This window comes from Coturnix japonica, chromosome 1, assembly GCF_001577835.2.
Source record: "Coturnix japonica isolate 7356 chromosome 1, Coturnix japonica 2.1, whole genome shotgun sequence".
In the NCBI taxonomy this organism is placed as follows: Eukaryota; Metazoa; Chordata; class Aves; order Galliformes; family Phasianidae; genus Coturnix; species Coturnix japonica.
In genome coordinates, this window is record NC_029516.1 from 97,630,662 (window position 1) to 97,655,257 (window position 24,596).

At 38.0% G+C, this 24,596-nt stretch overlaps 1 protein-coding gene and 1 long non-coding RNA gene across 2 annotated transcripts in view; one reads left to right on the top strand and one right to left on the bottom strand.

Moving 5' to 3' along the window:
* DSCAM (DS cell adhesion molecule) overlaps positions 1-24,596 on the bottom strand; it is a 444,911-nt gene that overhangs the window by 162,676 nt on the left and 257,639 nt on the right. Inside the window, exons 4-6 of the mRNA XM_015882861.2 lie at positions 9,399-9,545; positions 3,852-4,130; positions 1,255-1,530 (exon numbers count right to left, since the gene is read on the bottom strand). Of these exons, the coding sequence (XP_015738347.1) occupies positions 1,255-1,530; positions 3,852-4,130; positions 9,399-9,545 (702 nt within the window). The remainder of the gene's footprint in view (positions 1-1,254; positions 1,531-3,851; positions 4,131-9,398; positions 9,546-24,596) is intronic.
* The window catches only part of LOC107323608, a 66,380-nt gene continuing 48,851 nt past the window's right edge, over positions 7,068-24,596 (top strand). Inside the window, exon 1 of the long non-coding RNA XR_004309542.1 lies at positions 7,068-7,515. This is a non-coding gene — a long non-coding RNA (uncharacterized LOC107323608). The remainder of the gene's footprint in view (positions 7,516-24,596) is intronic.

Here is a 24,596-nt window from a genome sequence, read left to right on the forward strand (position 1 = left end):
CTCTACTACGTGCTACCCTTGTGTTTGGGAGATTGAACCACAATAATACCCTTGGAAATCATAATTCTTATACTGCAATTTCAGTACAACATCACTCTGAGAAAACAGGCACGATAGATGGCACAAAGCCATCCTCAAAACATGCTGAGTCACAGTAAAATTACAAATAGTGCTGAAATATTTCTTTGCTTGCCAAATAGTGAAAACCATAAGGCACTGCCATTCTCAGGCTGCTGAAGGACCTCAGCATACAAAGAGGGCATTTTGTTCAGTTTGATTTCATAATTTTTTATCTTTCTTCCTCTCTCATTTCTGTCCCATCAGTTGTGTGACAAGAGTTTTTATTCATTTATTTCTTTCCATCTCTGACTCTCTTCCTTTCCTTTACTGTGTACTATATACCATCATCCTTCAGAAAACAAAACAACAGTAATAGGATAAAAAGGTTTTTATCCTGAAAGGAAACTGTCACCAAACCAATAAATCTTTGAGTGTGCACACCATGTACCTCTGCTAGCCCTCCTTCTTTTTTTTTTTATTTTTTTTATTTTTACTTTCTAATTCAAGTGATGGGCTTTTTTTTGGAGATAAAAGCAGACATTATTTTCCCAGCAAGACCCAGGTGTCTTTGAAATCTTTCCTGCTGTTACTGTCTGATAACCTGCACTCTCTTGACACTGTGATAGATTATCAATACGCTCTTTAGGCTTTCTCAGTCACAGGAGATGGTTGCCGAGGTAACTTGGTCCAGGCAGGTAATCTCCTCTTTTTCTGTAAAGACTAAAAATAGTGTCCATGCCACAACTGCTCTACATTCTCATTAATGAACTGGCTCTGTACAAACTGCTTGATTATCATGTGGAACATTGTGTCAGGTATTTAATATGATGTCAAGATCTTCAGCCAATCTGTCCAACCAGAACCAGAAATGCCATACCAGGAAGGAAATGACCAGAGTTGAATAGGGATCTCTTTTCACATGTTACTGCTGAAAAGTTAGTGTAAAAAAATCAACACCACCATCACTGAAAAAGAGGGACCATGAAGACTGTTCAGGAGGGATATATTTTTCAAATCAATACCTTCCATCAGTTTTCTTCTCTTCAGAGTACTGAGATACAATAACCTCTGCTGACAGCTCAACGGTACCCTCTTCTCCTGTTTAGAACCTTCCATACTTCACATTACAAAAGTGTTGACAAAGACAACATGTAAAAAATGGAGATTAGAATCAGTAAACAGGTAGTGACTCACCTTCTAATATTACTTGAACATAGTCTTGAGCGGACATTTTGTCCTTGCGCACAAAGCACTGGTATGCTCCACCATCACTCTTAGCCATGCCATCCATGATAAGGTTCTCCCGGTTGATCCCAGTGATCCGAACATTGTTACCAGGGTTAATGATTTCACCATTGCGGTACCATGAGAGTTCCTGGTCCTCTGTTCCTGTCACACTGCAGGACAAGGACACTTGACTACCAACGCTGCTTTTTACTTTCCGTGGGCTGATTGTGGCTTTTAGTGGTTCTGCAGATTTAAACCAAAAGAAAGGATAGGGAAAGTAAAATACAGAACATTAAGTATACATGTATATTTACATGAAAGTAACATATTAACTCTCAACTAAGACAAACAACAAAAATCACATCCATACCCTTCTGGAAAAAAAAGAAAAAAGAAAAAAAGAAAAAAAAGTACCAGTAAAACAAATTTTAAAAATCCCCACAGGTTATTGTGCTTGCTCTAAACAAGTATTTCCTCCATGAACATCCGTGACACAAAACATAAAGATCAACCTACTCAACATATAATCCCCTAAATGAATGAGAAGGAACAGATCTGATGAGTAACAGCACTGTTGCTAAGGGTCAATCAATTGCACTACATCTTTTGAAAGGATAGGATAGGACATTACTTCAGGTTAGTTCAGTGTGGACCTTCATACTGGTGTATTAGATGTAATTCTGAAGATCATCTTCTAGTTTCATTTCTTTCAAAAGGAACACAGTTAACAATATCTAATGTGAACAAATCTAATAAATGACAATTATCAGCATCAGATTCATTTTCAACAGTGGAAGGTACATACTAAAATGTTAACACCAGATGCAGTCATAAACATCTGTGGGATCTGTCCACATGTAAATGCTTCTTTGTGTGGGCTCACTAAATTTTCTGCTTTAACACAGGAAGACTACAGTATTGTCAAGTCAGTCTTAAAATGGACTTGGACCAAGGTAATATGTGTTTTATACTGGAACAAAAGAGGATGAAAAGAGTTGAAAAGAAATCATAAATGTACGTATTATATTTATCCCATTTTCTAATAGTTACTGACATCCCTGAATGCAGTGCTGATCTCATGTTTTGTGCATTTTGGTTTAATGTCCTTATAAAGATAATGAACTTTTGTGAAATACAAATTCATATTATCTTCTTGTGTAGGCTCAATACTACTTCTACCACTTAGAAAAAAAAAGTGTAACGTATTTCCTTTTTCAGTTGAGGATAATCAAGTCTGATATAATCTCTGATAATAAATATGAATGATTCTACTTATTTTTTTAGCCAACTAACATGCAGATTTATACTATTATAATATTATTATTATATTACCACATAAAAATTTCCATGACCAAATCATTCACTTTACAGAACATTTTATAACACAAAAATTGCAGTAGATCTTCACTGCTTCTCCAACATATATAGCAAAAAATTACTGATTCACTGGGATCAGGTGCCTGGAGAAACACACTTGTCAATGACTTCTATCCTTCCAGATCATAGACTCTTATGTATTTGTCTCTTTGTCCAAAAGAGTTCAGATTAATAACTAATCTGTGATCAGATGCATGTTACAAGTCACTGAACATCTCTATATTTACTATAAAAAGGCCAGAAAGGCTCAAATTAGTACCACCAACATCTCAGAGATTCAAGAAATTGAGGAGTATCTTCCATTACATAAGATAGTAACACTGTTTTTCCCAATTTTTTCTTCCTGCCAACCTTATACAGAAGATATCTACTTGCTGGCTGATCACTGAGTCCATACATAAAACATACCACTAGGATCTGGGGATACTTTCAGTATAACCAGGAACTGCATCACAATATGTTTTTTAAAAGTTTTAATTTTGTGCCATACGTTACAAACTGAACTTTAATGCATAAGCTCACTAGTTATAACTCACAAGTTATTGATCTTTAATTTTTGTTTTACTTAGCCCAAATCTGTCATTTGTAACTATTGGTGAAGACATTTTAATGGTCTGAACTGTTCTTTTTCACATTGCTAGTTGTGATACACAGGTGGAAATGTTATTTCACAAAGTGTAATTTCTATTCTGGGAAATCATTTCTCTTTAACAATAGAAGAATAACACTTTTCCAGTGCAGTGCTTCTGACTAATAATTATCTTTGCTAGAATTTGTGAAACATTCAGAATATTCACACACGAATACTCAACTGAGAGGAGGTATGAGTACTCAATATTACTGAACAGCATGAGTCATGGCAACAAGAGTTTGGCAGCTTTATTCATGAGAACATTTGCAATTTCTTTTTAAGCATCCAATTGAAGATTCTAAATTACATATCCTCTGTGTGATAAATTACATAGTTACATTATAAATTGCATCTATTTGCTCTTCTGATCGCTCAATTGTCCAACTAACTCATCTCCCCAGAGTCTAATTTCTAATGTTGCAAAATTCTGGGAAGTTTAAGCACTGCTAAGGTAAAGTAACAAAACAGAAGGGTACAAAAAGATATAGCAACATCTTCCACATGTAAATGTCCAGGCAAGAAGCAACGTAAAGCCTTCAGTCAGCCCAAAACTTACGTTTTACATATAGTCGCCCTATCATCTCGGCAGTACCATAGTTGTTCCACACCTCGCAGACATAGTTGCCTGAGTCTGAGGGACGCGTGTTCTCTATCAGAAGACCTGTAACTGTCTGCCGAAACCTGCTGTCAGGCTCCCAGGGAACGTTGTCCTTCAGCCAACGATACTTTGGTGTGGGGTGCCCTGATGCTTTGCAAGGCAGCTCCACTCGCTGTCCTGCCATGGCTTTACGGTGGTCAAACCCATCTAGAATAGATGGAGCTGAATTCGCTGGATCTGAAAGGAGAGAGATTTTCAGTGGGAGCATTCAAATTATTGCATTCACTAAGCAGTATGTCAATATTTATTCTCCTGCCTTTTTGACTATCTAGTCCAGTGTTTTATGTACTACAGTTTGCTACTGTGCCCCAGCCATCAACCTGAAATATCTCAGTGGTGATGGCTGGGATCCAGCAGCACATACTTCTAAAACACCTAATGACTACTAGGAAACACTCCCATTGGATTTTTTCCAGGTGGCAACCATTTCTCTGATCATCCTTCATATCCCCTATGAGAGGAATGAAGAGCCAAAAATATGTTGCCTGACCAATTACAACAGTTATCCCTCCACTACTCAATTAGAATGAAGCCAACACACTTTCCATATTTCTCAGTGGTCTGAAGGCTTTAAATTAAAGGCACAGTTGTCTAGGTGTATGCATGATTGCACTTTGTCCTTTTAGCAGTCATTGACTTAACTGGCTCAAGTATTGCTCACATGGAAGCTACAGCAAATCCTTAACAAGTGATGAAGAGGTTAAATGAGCAATCTGTACTAAATTCAAGCTATGCTGTAATTGCTACCAGAGCTAGTTAGTTCAAAATCTTAGCTGTATCTTCATGAACTCACCTCATCTATGCATCTTCCACAGACCTGGGAGGATACACATGAGAGCCAAATACCTGTACTGCACTAGTTAGAGACACAATGCATGTTATTCTATCAATCCAGAAACTCGAATTTTGGTGGTAAATGAATGAGCTAAGTAAAATTTTGAGGATAGCTAAATAAAACTCCAAATGCTGAGTTCAATTAAAGATAACCACAGATTTTTTACTGTTCTGTAGTTGAGCCATTAAGAGCAACAGCACGTTCAGTTTACAGTAACTTACTGCCTGTCTCATCAGAAATATGTCAGCCAGCAGTTAACAGATGAATTTGCATGCATCAGTAGCCACTGGGTTCATATTTGGCATGGAGGAATTTATTTTTTAGCTTGCCATGCTGTTTACGTCTGGCTTAGTGAAGGAACACTTTGCCAGGATGCTATTGGAAAGGCCAATGTCAATTTGACTAATTGATTAGCTAGTTCCTTTTTCCCCTTTGGGATCATGAGGCATCTATGCTTTCTGTGCATAGATTTCTCTGTGTAGCCTGAGGAATTAACTCCATAAAAATCTAAGTATGTGTGGAATTACAGCTCTGGCTGTTAGGAAGAATACATCTACATAAATACAGCTTCTTTAGTTGAAAATAACAATTAAATAAAGAATAAGTAAAACTGACTTTTAGAGTTATTGCCTGTAAATTACTACTCAAAACTCCCAGTATCGTTGTATTATGCCAGCGTGTTTCTAAAGACTGTATGGAGGATATATGTGGTTTCATTTGGAACCTCTAAAGTATAAATATACAAAGTACCATGTGGACTTCAAAGAAGAATAAAGGTCATCAAGGGAGAAACTAAGGTAATGGTAAGGAAAAGATGTGGCTAATAAATGCCATGTATTGACAGCTTTCCATTTTTCTGCAAAGAGCCACACACACTTCAAAGCCAGTCCCAGTTAAAGTGTGACATTACCTATGATGAGAAGCTGGTGATGACAGAAAAGTGGCATGCCTGGCTCCTATTCCCTAAGCAGAAGCCAGGAAGGCCAAGAAAGCTGCCTCAAGGTGGGGGCAATGGCAGTAGCAGCCATAGGAATCATGTCTTCTCTCTGCAACTACCATTTCCCCCCCTTCAAGAGAAACCCACCCATCCCCAGGTCCTCTTTTCCAAGTTAATATCATTTTGTTTTTTCCCTTGGTGAACTGAGCCAGAGCAGGAATAAGCCAGCATGAATCCCCATCTGCGGAAAAGCTGAACTGAGATTTCACTATGTTCTTTCAAAGCTTTGAGATGGATTTTATAGAGAAGATATTTCAAATATATTTAGGGCAGCACAAAATATAACTCAGGGGATTTGCTTTCTTACACTGCCTTCTTATATATTTAAATGGATGATTAAAACATCTCCTTAGCATGTTTCTGGAAGAGACTTGTGGTTAGAACTCATACATAACATATATTCTAGTTAAGTAAATAAAAAGAATAAAATACAAAAGAAATACCAGGATTCCTATACAATTATCTCCAGTAAGATAAGTGGTAAAGTAACATATCCCAATTACAATATCTGACTATTCTGAATGGTTATTTTTTTTACTGTGCCTCAACACTCAGCAGCAAATGACTTCTGGCAAGGACAATGGGGAAAAAGGCAAAATACTGTTATATATGCTAAAATGTTCTCCTTTGCATCTTTTCTGAAGGACAAAGCAAGAAATTCATTATGCTTTCAATATCATGGGTTGGTTTTTTTTGGTGGTTTTCTTTTTGGAGGGTAGAAGGTTAAAAGGAGTTGAAGAGTTTAGGAGCTGGAATTCATGGTTGGACAAAATGATTTTTGGAAGTGCACACTATAATGGGCATTAGAGGAATATTCTTTAGCACATTATTTGTCTTGGATTTTATTTTGAAAGGCTCCATGATTTCAAAGATATGTTCTTACTGCCAATGCAATTCAGAATTCTGCTTTGTACACAGGCATACTAATTACCCAGATTTGTATTTTCTCTTATATACACATTCCCTTCTTCACTCTTTCAAACAATCAATAAGCTTAATACTTTACTAGAAAATATGTCCAAAATAATAAATTCAATATCCAAAAAAATATTTAATCTTCAATTAAGCTAAGAATATTTATGGCTATAAGAGGCAGGCAAAAAATGTAAGTCCTATGCAAGTGGACCTTTCGCAGCTATGTTCATGGATTCTCTGATCTCAGTTCTTTAAGGACTCGCTAATTTACATCATAATAAGTTCCTCTAGAGACAACCAAACAAAACCTGTTAGAGAAGCATTAAGAGTCCAACTCTGTTGTACAGAGCTCAGCATAGCTCTAATGGAGAACAATTAATCCCACAGAATTCAAAAATGCAGTTATTGTACACAGGTAACATTTCTTATTTTGTTTTTGCCTGCTGAGGGGAAGAGGCAAGTCCAGAGAGGGCAAGTCTGTTTGAGTGCTTATTATGAATTACAAACTATACTGAGCTTTTAGTTTTCCCCTTTTGTTTAGTGAAATAACTAAAAATTTCCTGTGGTAACCAAGATACAAGCCTGATTTTATTTATGTTACCACTGGCTCAGCCTCAGCATGGTTTCATACGGAAACAGACCATATTACAGAGCCAGCTAGAAGGACAGGACCCTGCCTATTCATATAAGAACAAAGCAGGAAGATTGCTGTGCAGAAAAAAAAATATTAAAAAAATCTTCATCTGTCTGTGAAAAGGAAAAGCTGGAGTTTTGGCCACCAGAGACTGAAATCAAGAAACTCCTGGATCTTACTGGTAAGTGATTCTAACCTGATCAATCACACTATTTTTAGCATTAGCATCTTTACATGCTAATTTATGTGTTCAGAATACTTCAGAATATTTTGGTGATGTTCATACTGGAGGAGGGCATGAGGCTAGAGAGTTCAGACCTAATTACTGGGTTTGTTTCTTTTCTGATAGAAAGACCAAAAAAGAAGAGGATAACATCAAAAGGAGAATGGCTGCAGTGCTAGGTTATGAAGGCCCTCAGTTCAAGAAAGACAGGGAACTCCTAGAGAAACTCCACTGGAGGGCCACGAATACAATTAAGAGTTCTGGAGCACCTCTCTTATGAAGATGGGCTGAGAGACCTGGGACTTTTCTGACTGGGGAAGAGAGGGCTTGTAAATATCTAATCAGTGGGAGCCAAGTGCCTGGGGCCAGGCTCCCACTCCCAGGCTCCCTCCCATTCTCCAATGGGAGAGATAGGACAATGGGTTATGGGCTCAAACTGGAGCATTCAATCTGAACTTGAGAAAGAACTCTATTTTGAGGGTCTCAGAGCACTAGAACAAGCTGCCCAGAGAGGTTGAGGACTCTCCTTCTCTGGAGATTCTAAAAAATGACCTGGATAATTTCCAGTGCAAGCTACTTAAGGGAACCTGCTTTAGCGGGTGATTGGCCTTGATGATCTCCAGAGGTCCCTTCCAACCCCTACAATTCTTTGATTCTGTCGTACTCTGATGGATCTTTAGGATTTAGTTATAGTGAAAAGGAGAAAAACCTCTGTGAGGCATTCAGTGTGATGGTGGAATTGTCTTCTGTAAAGGAGAGTCTACTGTCAGCTGACTCTGTGGATCAGAGAATGCAACAGTAGATTTGTACACAGGCAAATACAGTCATTGGTATCTAGCAGATGTGGAAGATGGAAAAGAGCTATTTCTATACAGATGTATTTGAGAGTAAGTTGCAAACTCATTCCTAGGAGGCTGCTCCTCCTTCTTACCTCACTCACAACTGAAACCTTCTCTCACAAGGAAAAAAATGAGCAGAAGGGGAAACTGAAGAAATATATTGACAACTCAAGTGTTTTGCTGTGGGAGGGACAGGGTGATCTTTCTTCACACTCACAACAATTGGTAGATGATTTAAATTTAGAAGAAAAAGTGAAAATACCTCATTTACCTTCAAATTCTCCTATTGCACTAAGCCATTTGCACATTTGCCTCCCACCAGCCCTCCTGTTTACCTACAGCACCCTGAGTGTCCTGGGCCTAGTCGCATTTCTCTTCTGGCTGGAGACCCCTCCTGACAGCAGGAGAAAACACTATTTGCTCAGAGGAAGGAGCATTTGAAATGAAAAGGAAGGCTGAAATGTACATCAGCTAACCTGAGATGCCTGCAGCAGAAATACCTACAGCTGAGCTAAATGCCCTGAGCTCCTGCTGTAGTTAACATAGGCACCATGGGATGATTCATCTCACCCCAATATGGGCTGCTAAAGCAGACCAGACACATTACCACTTAAAGTGTCTGTGCATCCCCCTCGATTTCAAAAGGGAGGCTAAGGGGACTAGATACTTTCACAGTGAATGTCTAGCTTTAATGGGATAAATCCCATCCACAGTCCTTTCACAAAGCACTCTAAACCTACTAAAACTCACTGTACTAAGTGCCAAAGCCAAGCTGTGCACTACCTGCTCTCTTGAAATATCTAGAAATAGTAGGAAAACAGAAAAAGAAAATGATTTTAAAACAGAGCAGCAATAACCTCACAGTGGTCCAACTCTACCTTCCATTTGATAGAAAACTTGGTTGTTGGTGCATATTGGCGTGAGATCATGCCTTGTCAGTTCAGCACACTAGAGACAAGCATATACAGTACTTATTTCAACACTATATTTATAAGGCAGTACCTGATACAAAAAGTCTTGCACTGTTGCTTTGTCGTGTTTCTCCAGTGTATCTGTGCCTTGTGATACATCGGTAGTTGTACAGTCCATCTTCATTCTGTACGTCTAAAATATACAAGGCTCCCGTGGATGTGATGAGAAATCTAGGTCCTGAAAGACACAAGAATTTTCATCATTTAAAATATCTGCAAGCTGTTAATGTGTTCTGCTTCTTTGCACTGGAGGAGGGAAGGTGCAGGCTAGTGCGTTCTGAAGATTTCATTGCCGGAGTCTAGAAACAGAGTACTATAGGTCTGCTCACTGCAAATACACATAAAGATATGAATATCCATACTTCTTACTAAAAAGAAAAGGATCTGTAAAGAAAATGTGAGTAATGAAGAAAAGAAAGGTATTCTGGTATATATCACAGTTACAAAGGAGCATCCAAGAGGTATCTGAAATAGAATATAAAGCATTAGAGCCACCTTAATTTAACATAGTAGAGAAATATAGTAATTCACTATAAGAAATGTACACATTAGAAGAATTGCAGTCTATAATTAGAGAAGCACAATGCAAGCAGGTACAGAGGCTCTGCATCTGAAAGAAGAGCTTTAAAAAACCATACAAGCATGGAATGTATTATCTAATAGTCCAGGACTTTACTTTGTTGTTGTTGTTTGTTCATTTGTTTAAATTCTCAGAAAGAGATTTGTTTCAGGAAGAAAAATAAGCCCAGGAAAACAGTTACCTCTTAAAACTGAGCAAGACTGATATGTTCAAGGTCAGTGTTTTTCCCAGAGTTCATTCATAATGAAAATAATGTACCTGAAATTCTCATCAAATATGTATTGTTTTATGATTAACTCCAGAATATGTGGAAAATATCACAGTACGTATGTACACACCTGCAGTTTTGATCATTTGACAGCTGCACAGGTACTTCTGTTCTGTTGTAAATGCTTGTTCTAAGGTCAAGGACACAAAAAAGCCAACTTCTACATTTGCTCTAAAGCTTCTCTCATACTAGGACAAATGGAAAATAATGTGGTTGGAATGCACTGCAAACCTAAGCCTTACAACTGACCACTTTTTTCTTTTAAAAAATACCCATATCTAAGCTATGCCTAGCTTTCTAAAAGTTTCACAGTAAAGAAAATATACAAAAGGATAAAAATGGAAGATAACAACAATATCTTAGTTCTTTTTCTCTCAGTATCTGAAAGCTATTAAAACATATACACCCATACCTATGTATTATAAAATATCTGTCTCCCAAAATAAGGGAAAGAATGCACAAAGAAGAAAAACGCATTCAGTAATATGCAGTTAGCAATATGTCTTTTTCTTCAGTACTCCATTTGAGCAATGACTTTTCAGTAATTAAGTGTAGTCAAGGTGCTTGCTGACAATTGCGTCAGTGGGAAAGTAATCCAGCAGATAAAAGACAGAAAGGAAATGGCATCATTTTGGAAAGCAATCTCCTTTAAATCATAATCTAAAAGAAGAGGAAAAAAACAGCTTAGGACAAGATTGACCCTTAAAACACAGAATACTGAATAAAGTAACCTCATCCCACTTCTCTCATTGTATGCATACTGAATTATAAAATAACCATGCCTGTGACTTGTCTTGGCTGATCCTGTTCTCCTCAAAGTCAAGGCACAAGTGTGGAAGTAGTCAGGTCACACCTCTGGAACAGCACACACTGTGCTGCACATACTCTTTTAAAGTACCTGTTTTGTTCTAACAGCCTGTACCATTAATAAGAAATGGATTAACAAAACGAATCCTCAGCATGCAGGAATGAAGATGCTGAGCTACTAAGTAATTGCAAGGGGCTGAGGTGTGTGAGGGCAGACCTGAAGGAAGACTTGAAGGCAACAGCGCTTTCCCCAACCATGAGCTGTCAGTGGATAGCAATACTGTATTATAGTACACAATATATAGCATTGTGTCAATGAACAAAGAGGTAATACTACCTCTGGTCAGAAAATACTTTTATTTTTGGTGATTCTCACAGTGCAAGTCCTAAATACAGCCTACCTTGTGCAGAGTGTTTATTATTTTTCCCTTCACAGTCTCCAACTACTCAAAAATAATCACTCAGCCTATTTCACCTCTCCTCCTCATTACATACGTACCCTCCATCTGTATCCTTTACAAGGTTTATCTTCACCACTAATTCTATGCAAGAAACAATATTTGGAGCTATGGTGTGAAAACCCTGGGTTATTTGATTCATGCGTCACATGCCAATTCTGTACAGAATTAATATCCAAAAAGCAAATCTACCTTTGCCAAGAAGCATATTACAAGGACTAAAGGTAATTAAAACATAGTTGTCCCTCTTGATCTGCAGGTAGCAGATCACAGCTTCTGGAGACAGGAATCACATTTAAGGACTAGGAATCACATTAAGGACATTAGGGGTTAATGTTGGGTATGTAGCAAAGACAATCTCTTCTTGCTTCTTCTTCCAGCTGTGTGAGCATTACACAGCACTGTATTTCAGACAGCACAGCCATGTCAGACGTGTGCTTGCCCACAGCAATGCCATTTGGATGGCAGGGCTGCCGAACAGGAGCTGTACACACAGTGCAGACATTCTCTGGAGCCCAATCAAGACTCAGAACAGATTTTTCAAGCTGGGGTGGATATGAGTGGAGAGGATACTCAGGTGCTTTAACACCATAGGACCAGGAAAACATGTAAGTTATGGAGGTGCTAGTGAGATGGTTGCAATATGTCTGGTCCCTCCCATAAACCTGCACAGATTGTGCATTTGCATCAAGCAAATGGAATCAAAACAGCTAGGAGGTAGAAATGAAACCACTGAACAATGGTTTCACTTAACTTTCTTTTCTTGGGCTCCAATTTCAGCTACATATACACAGTACACATAATTCCAGTTCTACATAGTCACACTACTGGAGACCGCTAGTAAGCACAAGTTTAAGATTGCATAAACATGTCCAAAGCTTAAAAATGAATTCTGTTCTCCACACTTCTCTAAAACTTAAAAAATTTCAATTATGTGTTAGACATGCCATCACTAATTCTTAGGATATGCTTCTCACAAAGGATCAAATCCATAGCTGCCCTTAAAAGTGCCAGAAGTCCACTTCATTGGTACCTCAACACGGCAAACACTGCTTTCATTAATGCTTACATTGGAATACTATGGAAACATGTAGAGCGGCTACTGCCACACTGAAGGCTGTGTACAGATTTGTGAGCTATCTCTGGATCACATAATACTGCCTCACATTTGCTGAGGAAGCAGCAAGCTTCCTCAGGTGCAATTATATATCTGGTTCTCTGGGTCAACCAGAGCTGGTACACTTACTAAAAGTTTGCCACATATTAAAGGAAAGCAATGGAGAGCCAAGAAATTGTTCAGTGTGACCCTTCTATGTCTTCTGGAGAAGTTAGGAATGTACTTGAGCTATCTAACACTGCTTAGATCATCTTTCTGTTAGAAACTACTCAGGCAATTGTATAATAAAACCTTCACCTAATGCATTAGCTAGAGAATTTGTCTCACCCTCTTTAAGGATAACTGATAATAAATAGCTATTGCTGCACGCCAGATGTTATCCTACAGTGTGCATTTCTCACAAACACGCATTATACATAATTGCAGGGCTAAAGCATTTTCTTTTCCTCTCTTCTTAATATATTTTGCATACTTATGTAATGCTTTAATAACCAACTCCTACTTTAAAAATGCAAGACATAAAAGAAGACAGAAAAATAAAAGGGGAAATGCATGTAATTTCTGTCATCTTCTAAACGGAGAGTATTTTCATTAAAACTGACAGGCTGTCAACTGTGACAAAGCTGAAGTGTTGAGCATTCTGTGTTCTGTACTTCAAAAAGTGTTTAGAAAAGCACCAGGATGGGGATCGACAAGCTTTTATTACCCTGTTGATCTATGGGAGTGTTCTGTCCTTGAAGCGCATTTAATTTAATCGCTCTCTCTTTGCTGTAACAAAGTCTAATTTTTATTTTTTTTAACTTACCTACTTAATACGCCAAATAAGGATTTTTTATTTATTTTTTTTAATGGAACATCCCTTCAGACAAACTGAGCTTTCCGTTTGTTTGGCTGTAGGCAAACTTAAAGGGAGGAAGACAAAGAAGCCTCCTTCCAACAATTAAAATGATCAGTGTCAAAATATATCTCATAATTCCCACTTATTACTCTCTCTCATAAATGTTTATATTAATGCTTTGAAAACTTGATTATAATAATTTCAGAATCTGTTTTCCAGACTTGCTGAAAACTTACATCTCTTTTGGTTTTCACTGTTCGGCATCTTTGAAAATCTGGCCCTACATCTGCAATGTCTTTCATTTAATGGGTTCAAAGGACATTAAGAGCCCTTAAGACCTTTTGTCTTGCCTAGACAAGCATAGTAACGCATTATTTTTTAAAATTCAAAAGTTTTACAAAGAAGCTTATTGAGATAATAGATTGATGTATGTAAGTAAGTGGAAAAAACATGAGAATGGAATCCATCATTCTTTCTCCAAGGTCCCATCTGTCAGTAATACATAAAGTTGCCTTGTTGTGAGACTGAAAAAATATATAGATCCAAAGACTAGAAAGAACCATGAAAGTCATTTATTCTCACCTTTCATGTTTTACCCATTAACTCCTGCATCAAATCCATATCTGAAAGTTAAGCTGTAGCTTTTTCAAAAAGACACTGGTCATGATTAAAGACGTTTTGTAGTGGAGAGCATGTGATACTCCTGGGTAAATTATTCCAGTGGTTAATTATTTTCACTTTTCAAAGCTAGCCTATTGTTTGTGGTCTGCCTGACTTTGACCCCAGCTATTGTATCTTTCCATGTTTTCATTAAAGATTTTACAGTCAGAAATCTTCTGCCCGTTTAAGTACGTGAGGAAATTACCTCTTAAACCACATTTCTCCTTAATTAGTTATATAGATTGAACTTCCTCACTCATTTAATGTGAATAATTCATATATTGGAAAATTCCTGCAATTTTTGCCCAGCATCTTAATAAGTTTTTGATGTTCTTACAAGTTTGGATTAGTTTAATTAACCCTTTACTTTTTGCTGGATAAAGAACTGGCTGGATGACCAGGCCCACAGAGTAGTGGTGAATGGGGTTAAATTCAGCTGGCAACTGGTCACACATGATGTTATGGGCCTGTTCTGTTCAGTCTCTTTATTGATGACATGGACAAGGACACTGAGTACATCCTCAGTAAGTTTAAAGATGACACCAAGCTTGGAGGAAGTGTCAGTCTTCCTAGGAGCAGGAAGGATCCATAGAGGAATCTGAACAGGATGGATAGCTGGGCTGAGGTCAGTGGGATGAAGTTCAACAAGACCCCGCGCTGGGTCCTGTAGTTTGGCCACAACAACATCACACAACTCCAGAGGACTGGGGCAGAGTGGCTGGAAGACTGTGTGGAAGAAATGGACCTGAGGATTTTGGTCAGCACTTGGCTGAACATATGCCAGTAGTGTGCCCAAGTGGCCAGGAAGGCCAATGGCATCATGGCTTGTATCAGAAACAGTGCTGTCAGCAGGAGCAGAGAAGTGCCATGGTGAGGCCACACCTCAAGTGCTGTGCACACTTTCAGGCCCCTCACTACAAGAAAGACACTGAGGCCCTGCAGTGTATCCAGAGAAGGACAACAAAGCTGTGAAGGGTCTGAAGCACAAGTCTGAGGGTGGCTGAAGGAATAGGGATTGTTCAGCTTGGAGGAGGCCCATAGGAGACCTGAGATCAGCCTCTTTTCCCATGTAACTAGCAATAAGACGAGAGAATGCCATTAAAATGTGCCAGGGAGATGAGAGTTGGACATCAGGAAAGATTTATCTTCCGAAAGAGTGGTTAGGTGCTGGAACAGTCTGCCACAGGAGTTGGTGGAATCGCCATCCCTGGAAATGTTCAAAAATATTTTGATGTTGTACTAAGAGACATGGTTTAATGGGGAAATATTAGTGGTAGCTGGACAGTTGGAAGGGATGACCTTAGAGGTCTTTTCCAACCTTGGTGATTCTGTGATTCTAAATTTCATTCATTAAATGAAACTTTAAGTTTTCATCTGAGATGTTATAATTTGCTTTGAAAATATATAAAACTCTGAAGAGAAGAAAGAGGGAAAAGAAGGAAACTGGGTCGTATCTAGGCTTGACCAACCTCAACTAAGGGCCCCAAATCCCATTACATTTTCGAGGCATACCTCTCATTTTACTATCTATCTGCTGACTAGCACTTTCAGTAACCTAGTGACTTCATTAAAGTTTAGTTGCATTCGTAAATCATGTATTTGATTCTCTAAGTGAGGTCACATTAACAATTATGAAATTGCTCTTATGTAAGGTTTTAATGCCTCCCATTAAACTGTATGATATCAGAGATTAAAATAAAATTTTACAGGTCTTAGCAATAAGTTAAAATAATTCTGCTTAGCTCTTCTATGTGAAATTGTTCTCATGTATTATTAATACAAAAATATGGACCCTTTCCTGTAGAATGAGTGTAAAATATTCGTGTATGGAAATATTTTGAAAATTGTAACACTGATTATTTTTCTATCATGCTTTTATTTTATTTTTTTTCCCCCACAGCACACCGTTAGTCTTTAAACAGAAGCAATGTTATCCTTGAGATGGTTTAAAAAATCATATTTGATTTTCACTTTGTTGGAAATACATCTTATGGCATTATGTTATTGCTGTCTAAATTAGGTTGATAGAAATTAACAGAACAGATGGCTGTTCTAATCGTGTGCCAAATGATAATATAGAACAAATAACTTTTATCAGCTGTACTTATCTCCCCCACTGGATAGAACTGCTTCTGCTAGCAAGTTTCTAGCATGACCTGTGCAAGCAAGGGGAGAAACCTTCCCACAGAGTCAAAACAGAAAGTAGCCTACCACTCAGTTCTATAGCAGTGCTGCAACATCATTCTCAAAGCAAAACAATCTGCTGCTCTGGGCACTGAAAATGTCATCCTGAAATTGTACCCTGAAGTCACGGTCCTGCCAGTGCTATACATACACAAAGCATAGATGAGGAAATAAACATGTATAGGGAAGGAGAAAGGTAGGGATTTCAGTTTTCCAAGTACCACTCACATAATATTCTCAGCCTACATAAAACACCTGGAGTGTTGCAGTAGGTGGTGCAGATGGTCCAAACATGGTTATGCTCCTCTGCGCAGCACAGCCTTCCCTTTTAGAGATGTAGCCAACCTTACAGGCCCCACTAGCAGATCTTACAGAGGATAAAACTCATTTTTCTGTCCCCTCATTCTCTCTGCCCTGGGGTCTACAAAGTCCCCATTAGGGGCACAGCCTGCAGTTAACTTTCAGGAGAACAGGAACAGGAGACTAACTACAAAATAGCCCTGCAGCCTGAGGCCAATTAACTTCCTTAATGAAATACACTGACATTAGACCTCCTTTGTGTTAGCACCTTTGCCCTTCAGGCATACCTGCTGAAGAAAGAAATACTTACTTGCACTACATGGCCTAGTTCCTAACTCTAACAGATCAGGATTTTGGTAACTGGAGATGCCACCATGAGTGCAACTCATTTTCCAGCAGAAAAGAATAGTCGCACAGTTATTCAGGTGCCACCAGAGGGAGATGTCACTCATGAGGAATTAAGGTCTTTGATTTCCTGGTTTATCTCAACACAAGGAAAGAAATAAGCATCAAAGCTATGAGAAGTGGCTGCTGGCATATTTGAATTGTTGTTCCAGACCCCTTAAAGTTTTCAGAAATACATCCATGTCATTAGACTGAGCCTGTGGGTCTGAAGCTTTCTTCAATTCTTCAATTCAAAAAAAGTAAGCATTTTCCCTTTTCCTTATTCCAACCTTCCCCCTCAGAATTAAACTCGACAATCAAGTCAGAAGCCTCAGATGAGTCATTTTTTAATCTTTTGGGCTTATTTTTGTTGTTGTTTGGTTGGTTGGTTGGTTGGTGGGTAAATTCTTAGATTACAAACATCAGAACACAGAAAGGATCATTTTATTGCCCCCTCCATGTGTCTGAAGCTGCAAAATCATATTTCATGCCAATTGTCAGTACTAATTTCTCTTATATTACGTATGCAGTATTTGAGTTTTATGAAGGAGAATAAAACATAATATTTTCTTTTAAGCATAAGTATTTACAGGAGCTCTATTTTTGTATTCACAGACCATGTTTTGTTACTTGTTACTACTCAGTGATTGAATAGTGTGTGACTGATCATATAATGTTTAATTGCTCACCTTCTTGATATTTTATGAATACATTAGGCATGAAAAGCTACAGTTCTCTGCCCACTGTTGTTAACTGTCAGTTCTCCAGGATATTAAATAAAACTACCATAATCTTTAGTAACACAGTTTTAGGTGATATGGGTCCATGCACACATTGCTGTAGAAGCTACTTTTCTCATTTCAGCTAGAAAGAAAGCAGATAATTTTAAATCACTAGCTAGCTTTAAGGGCTCTGATTAAAGAGGATTCAGCTTTGCCTGTGATATATAGAGTTGTCTAGAAGATTAAAATTTTTCTCTCAGGCTTTTGCTTGTGCATCCCAAATAAATATTGGCCTGCAGCTGACCAGAGGCTTAACACAGATAAACACATGCTTTACTCTTTGCAACATCAAGAAACAACTTATCTCCCCTTCTAGTGGCACATAAATATAAACACAATAAAGAATTTGCTTTGTAAATAAAAGTAGAACCTTTGTCTCCTCTGGTCTGAACAGCAGTTAGTTTATGTCACCATCATCAAGTGTGCACCTTAATAGTTTATAGCTTCGAAGTCATTGTATATGCAGAATTCATACTGCTATAGACAATATGATCAGAATAAATCACATCCTTGCATGCCCAGAATTACAGTTGCCAGCAGCAGAAGAATTATTTTAACTAACTGCAAATAATCAATATTATGCTACATTAGTTAGAGCAGCTGCAGCTTTTTGGCTCCACATATTTAACCACTTTCATTCTGCAGGTAACTGTGGAGGTAATGAAGCATCTCAACTTGAAGGAACAGCTTTATGAGATAGTCAGAACACTACTGGCTTCCCTTACTGAAAAACTCTATTTAGAGTTTTATACAACATCTGAGTACTGAGAATTTTTATTTGAGGTGTTTGCTGTAACTGATAAAGCTTTAAGTAGTACATCCTATTGTTCTACCCTGTGATTCAAAATTAGGGAAACCCAAACAGGCTAATTTGCCTATAGGGTAATAGTGTGGGAAGGAGTTATTTTCTTTCTTTCTCAATTTGAAAATGAAAACTCATGTTGTTCTTCAGATAAAAATTATTGAAAACATTTGCTGTGGGAGGAAGTAACTCCACTAAGAATTCAATCTAAATTAAATAATTCCCTCCTGAGGCCCTTGGCCAGTCCCCTGGAGACAGCAGCCCAGTGTTCAGTAAATCATTTTTAAAAGGAAGAAAAAAACAATTAAGGATGTACATTTCTATCTTTCTCAACAAGATGTCAGAGTTAAGTCTATGCAGCTACATTTCAACAGCTCTTTAAAATCTTTATATATATATATATTTTAATTTTCTTACCATTGGTTGCATACTATTCTTTCTCTAGAAACTTGTCCCTTCTCACACACATTGATTTTCACTCTGAGCACACTGTGCCATAGAATATGTGGGAAACCCAGTTCTATGATGGGTTTACCATTGCATAGGCAAGGCACAGAGCTTTATCTCATTTATGTATTTAAATTCATTCATCTCTGAGTGTTGCTGGTACGCTTGCATCTTTATAACTGTCTCCTGTCAGGCTAGTCCCATCTTTTAGAATACACATTTTCCTTAGTATACAATGATAAAGGAAATCTACAGGGTCCCTGTAAAGGATAACATGTTAATCCCTGGTGAAGCAATGTTTTAAACAGAAGAGTCACAGCACTAAGACCACAACAACAGCAGCAGAAGCATGTAAATTTTGTTCAGTATTGTATTCAGAAACAAAAGGTCTCCTGCTGACTGAGATTCAATGAAATTACCACATAATGGAATATTAGAAAATTAGCAACTAAGCATTATACTAGATAAATCACACATAGAATCAACAGGAGAGGAGAAAACAACAACAACAACCCAAAACAACAACAACAACAAAAACAACCGAACAGTGATTTTGTATTGAAATAAATGCAAACAATTCCTACAGAATTTGATTCCAGGTTGCATTACGTCAGCATATGTGGACATAGCATTGCAAAGAGACCTTACTTTTTGTGGATTACAGAGTTGTTAAAAACTGTGACCAGCAGGTCAAGGGAGGTGATCCTCCCCCTCTAACCTGTTGTACTGAAGCCACATGTAGAATACTATCTCCAGTTCTGGGCTCTCCAGTACAAAAAAGACAGGGACCTCCTGGAGGGAGTCCAGCAAAGGGCCAGAAAAATGATAAAGGGTCTGGAGCATCTCCTGTATGAGGAAAGGTTGAGTAGCATGAGTCTGTTGATCCCGGGGAGAATACGACTGAAAAGGGATCTGATAAATGTTTATAAATACCTACAGGGAGGTGGCAGGCAAAGGGATGAGGCCAGGCTTTTCTCAGTGGTGTGTAGCGATAAGTCAAGGAGTAAAACAGAGGAAGTTCCATACTAAGATGTGGAAGAACTTCTTTACTGTAATGGTGATGGAGCACTGGAGCAGGTTGTCTAGAGAGGCTGTGGAGTCTTCTTCTATGAAAACATTTAAGACCGGTGGAGATGCCTATTTCTGCAACCTATTGTAGGGTACCTGCAGCGGGTTGGACTCAGTGATCTCCTAAGGTGCCTTCCAACCTCGGCAATTCTGTGATTCTTACATTTCTATCATCAAAAAGACTTTCAATGTGAATTACAATGTAAGAAGATAAGGTTATCATGCTGTTTATTTTCTGAACTTTGTCCAGATAACTTCTTTGCTAACAATTTTGGCAAAGTAACTTTTTAACAAGAGAAAGGTCAGAAGGCATACACTTCCTGCATGGATTACATTCACAGAGCAATTTATGCTGAGTATCAATTCAAGACTTATGTGCTGTTTCAATCCAACTTAATTTCAAAAATAGGAAGGATATACAGTGCCAGACTTTCTCACAAAGATAATTTCAATTCCGTATTATTACTTTTCATAGACTGGCATCACAGAGAAAAATATAATTATAAGTGCAACATAAACTGTTCCTTAAGAATAAATAGTAGAGAGTTTTTAATTTGATATTTTATGACCTGTTTAGAGAATCATGACTTGGAAGTCTTTACAGGTGTCAGAATCTTTATGCAAACATGCTTAAACATGTTTCTTAGGAAATTTTCATCATTTGCATATTTTTTAATTGATTGGGAAATGGAGACACAATAAAACTGATTAATATGCTCAACATTTGTGGCAGATCTGGGAATCCTGTATCTCAACAATGAGCTCTGAGCATAGAGGGCTTCTTTCTTACTTCTGATTTTACATGCTCTGCCCTAGAACCTGCCAGATATTGTTCAACTCTCTGTGTAAGTTACTGATGGACAGTTGATTGAATATGAGCCAGCAGTGTGTCCAGGTGGCCAAGAAGGCCAATGGCATCCTGGCTTGTATCAGGAACAATGTCAGGAACAATACCTGCTGTTGAGCAGGAGTAGGGAAGAAATCCTGCCCCTGTACTCGGCACTGGCGAGGCCTCATCTCAAGCCCTGTATGCAGGTTTGGCCACCTTAGTACTGAAAGGACACTGAGATGCTGGAGCGGTCCAAAGAAGGGCAACAAGGCTTGTGAAGGGCTTGGAGAATGTGCCCTATGAGGAGAGACTGAAGGAACTGGGGCTGTTTAGTCTGGGGAAAAGGAGGTTGAGGGGAGACCTTGTCACTCTCTCCCAATATCTGAAAGGTGCTTACAGAGAAAGCAGGGCTGGTCTCTTCTCACAGGTGATAGGATGAGTAGATATCAGAGAAAAAAAAAAATTGATGGTTGAGTCACTATCCCTGGATGTGTTTAAAAACCATTTGGATGTGGTGCTTAGGAACATGATTTAGCAGAAGGTTGCTAGAGTTAGGGTAGTATGGTTGGGTCATGGTTGGACTTGATCTTTAAAGTCTTTTCCAACCTGAGTGATTCTATGATTCTATGATTTTATGATAATGCTGACACAACTTTGAATATGTAAAACTATGTTTAAGCTAAATATTACTACTATTCTACTATCTCATTTGTCAGGATATCTTCAAGTACACTGTACTCTTCTTGTTCCTTTGTATAAAGACTTCAGAACAAATGTTGAAAATCCAGACTTAAGCTAAACTATTGTTGCAAGCGAGTTTGCATTAAACCTTCTTCTGCTTTTCCTTAGCTTAAAGTCAGAATTAGTACCACAATTTTTATATAGATATATATATATATAACTTATAACTCTAGTTCAGAATTGCACATCACCATCTATTAAACAATCAGAATCACTGTCATGAAATTACTTGCATCTTTTAAATGGTGAATATCAAAAAGGCAGTGGCATTTTAAACCAAATTACTACGAACTATTTATGTCCTACACATTAAACCTTGTGTAAGAGTTGTATATAGCATATAAAGTTATCCAACTTCTGAAATGGGTGTTACAAATAAATAAATAAATAAATATTAAAACAGAGGGAGATTAGCATTGCCTGGACCCTAAGCAGACTTTTTGAGCAGTCATTCTCTCTTTATTTATATTCACAGACCATTAACAAACATGCTGATTTAGAGTAGCCTTGCTTGTGGGCATCATACTATATTTGCACACATGGCCATGACCATATCAAAAACATTTATATATGAAGATTCATATGGTTAATAGTTCTTACAGTCCCAGAACATGTGAACCACAGAGAAGCTGCCTGAACAGAACTGGCCTGAAAGAAATGCCTCTGTGGTTTATTCTTACCTTTGCACTGTTGTTTACACACATAAGGTCTAAAAGTACTCTTTGGACAAAGGCATCTAATATCGGGGTATTTACTAAGTTTATTTCAATTTATTTCTTTGTATTGAGAAGCTACACTGCAGTTTTGTGGACTTGACATTTTAAGTGATCAGTTGAAAAATGCTGGCGTCCCTGAAATGAGGATGTTTAAAATAATTATCCCCGTTTTTCAAAATCAGACAGTGAAAAAAGTAATGATGAAAGAGCTCTGAACCAAACCTATTTTTCTTCTCTTTTCTTGATATTCAACTATAATCTGGATATAGTCTTTCATGCAGCCAGTGGCTTAAAGATGTGAACAGCCATAAATGAATCTTATAAAGAGAAAATTAATGTAGCAAAATCTGACAGCTGCATGACATTCATTCTAAGCAAATTCTGCACTGGTTCAATCTTTTGAGCAATTGTTATTTGGGTCAGCATTATTACTTTTACAGTTCACAGTCTTTATCTTCAAGGAGAAAGTCAGTTTTTCTTCATTTAAATTCTCTTAGGCAAAGCTGCAAGAGTTTATATCACTGACCCTGGGGTTTGCATTCCACACCATACGCACAGCTAAGATGTGGTATCTCCTCCCTAGGACATTTTCATTAAGAAAGTGTAACATACGTGCAATCCCTGTAAATTAAGTCTCATTGACTTGTGTTCCTTTTGGAGCAAAGGGGCCACAGTAAAAAGCACAGCAACTTGCAAAGCAAAGAACGTAGAAGATTATAGGATCATAAATAAATAAATAATATCCCAAAGATTCAAAAGTCAATACACTGTGCTTCATTTCTTTTTTCTTTCTGACAGGAGCATTGGCCCAAGAGTCTAGTAAGGATCAGTTCAATAATAACGATTTAAGGCTGGTCTTCAACAGAGACTCAGCAGCTGACAGCTTTTCAGTTCAAATTGACAACAGGACAAGGAAAGGCCTGAATAATTAATTGTAAGTGATTGGATGGAGCCTGATTGTGAACAACCTGTTACACTGACTTCCTTCAATGTGATCTTTCAAAATGAGATATAAAAACTGAAACAGTTCTACACTTTTTCCTATTACCTTGCTAGTGCTTTGTCTGTGGCACAGCTGCAGACTATCCTCAGGTGATGATACGTGAATCACAGAATCATATAATGGCCTGAGTTGAAAAGGACCATAATAATCACCCAGTTTCAACTCCCCTGCAGGGTCACCAACCACCAGTCCAGGCTGCCCAGAGCCACATCCAGCCTGGCCTTGAATGCCTCCAGGGACGGGTTATCCACAGCCTCCTTGGGCAACCTGTTCCAGTGTGTTACCACCCTTTCTGTCAAAAACTTCCTCCTAACAGTTAATCTAAATTTCCTGTCTTAGTTTAAAACCATTCCCGCTTGTCCTGTCACAATCCACCCTTGTAAACAGCCGTTCCCCCTCCTGTTTATACACTGCCTTCAAGTACTGGAAGGCCACAAGGAGGTCTCCTCAGAGCATTCTCTTTTCCAAGCTAAACAATCCCAGACCTGATTTTGCTTGGGTAACTAGGGCTCTGCATTATAGGCCTGCCTAATGTTTCCAAACCTACTTTCAAATTCTATTATGCAGGTGCAGCCATCCAAAAACAGAGTCAGGTAAAGGAAGTACATTATCAAAAGTAAAGCTATGCACTAACGAACAAATATCTTCTTGCCCTGAAAAAAAACATTCATAAAAAGCTACCCTTTCTCATGTAATTTGAGATATTTTTTATTTAAGATCTCCAAGAAACATCTCACACTTAAACAGAAGATGTAAGTATTTGAAACAGTGGGGACAAGTGATGTGATTAACCTCATTTCAAATATCATCTGTACTTATTTTTTTAGGGACCTAATATATTAAAAATGGAAATCTGCAACTCAGGATTGTGATTAATTCAGATGATGCTTTCTTAAGACGCAGGCATCTCTCTCCCCTTATTCAGACAAAACTAACACTGAATTTTAGTCTGCACTGGAAAGACTGGTTGAATATTAAGCACTTGAAAGCTTCATTGCAACAGACAGTGCTTACATGAAATATAATGCAGTTGTTTAGGACTACCATAATAATCTGTTTTCTAGTTCTGAATTAACAAAGAATCATAGCACATAACTGAAATAGAACCAAAGAATCATAGAATGGTTTGGGTTGGAAGAGACCTTAATGATCATCTAGTTCCACCCCCTGCTATAGGCAGGGTTACCTTCCCGTAGATGTAGACCAAGTTGCTCAAAACCCCATCCAACAGACTCCAGCGCATAA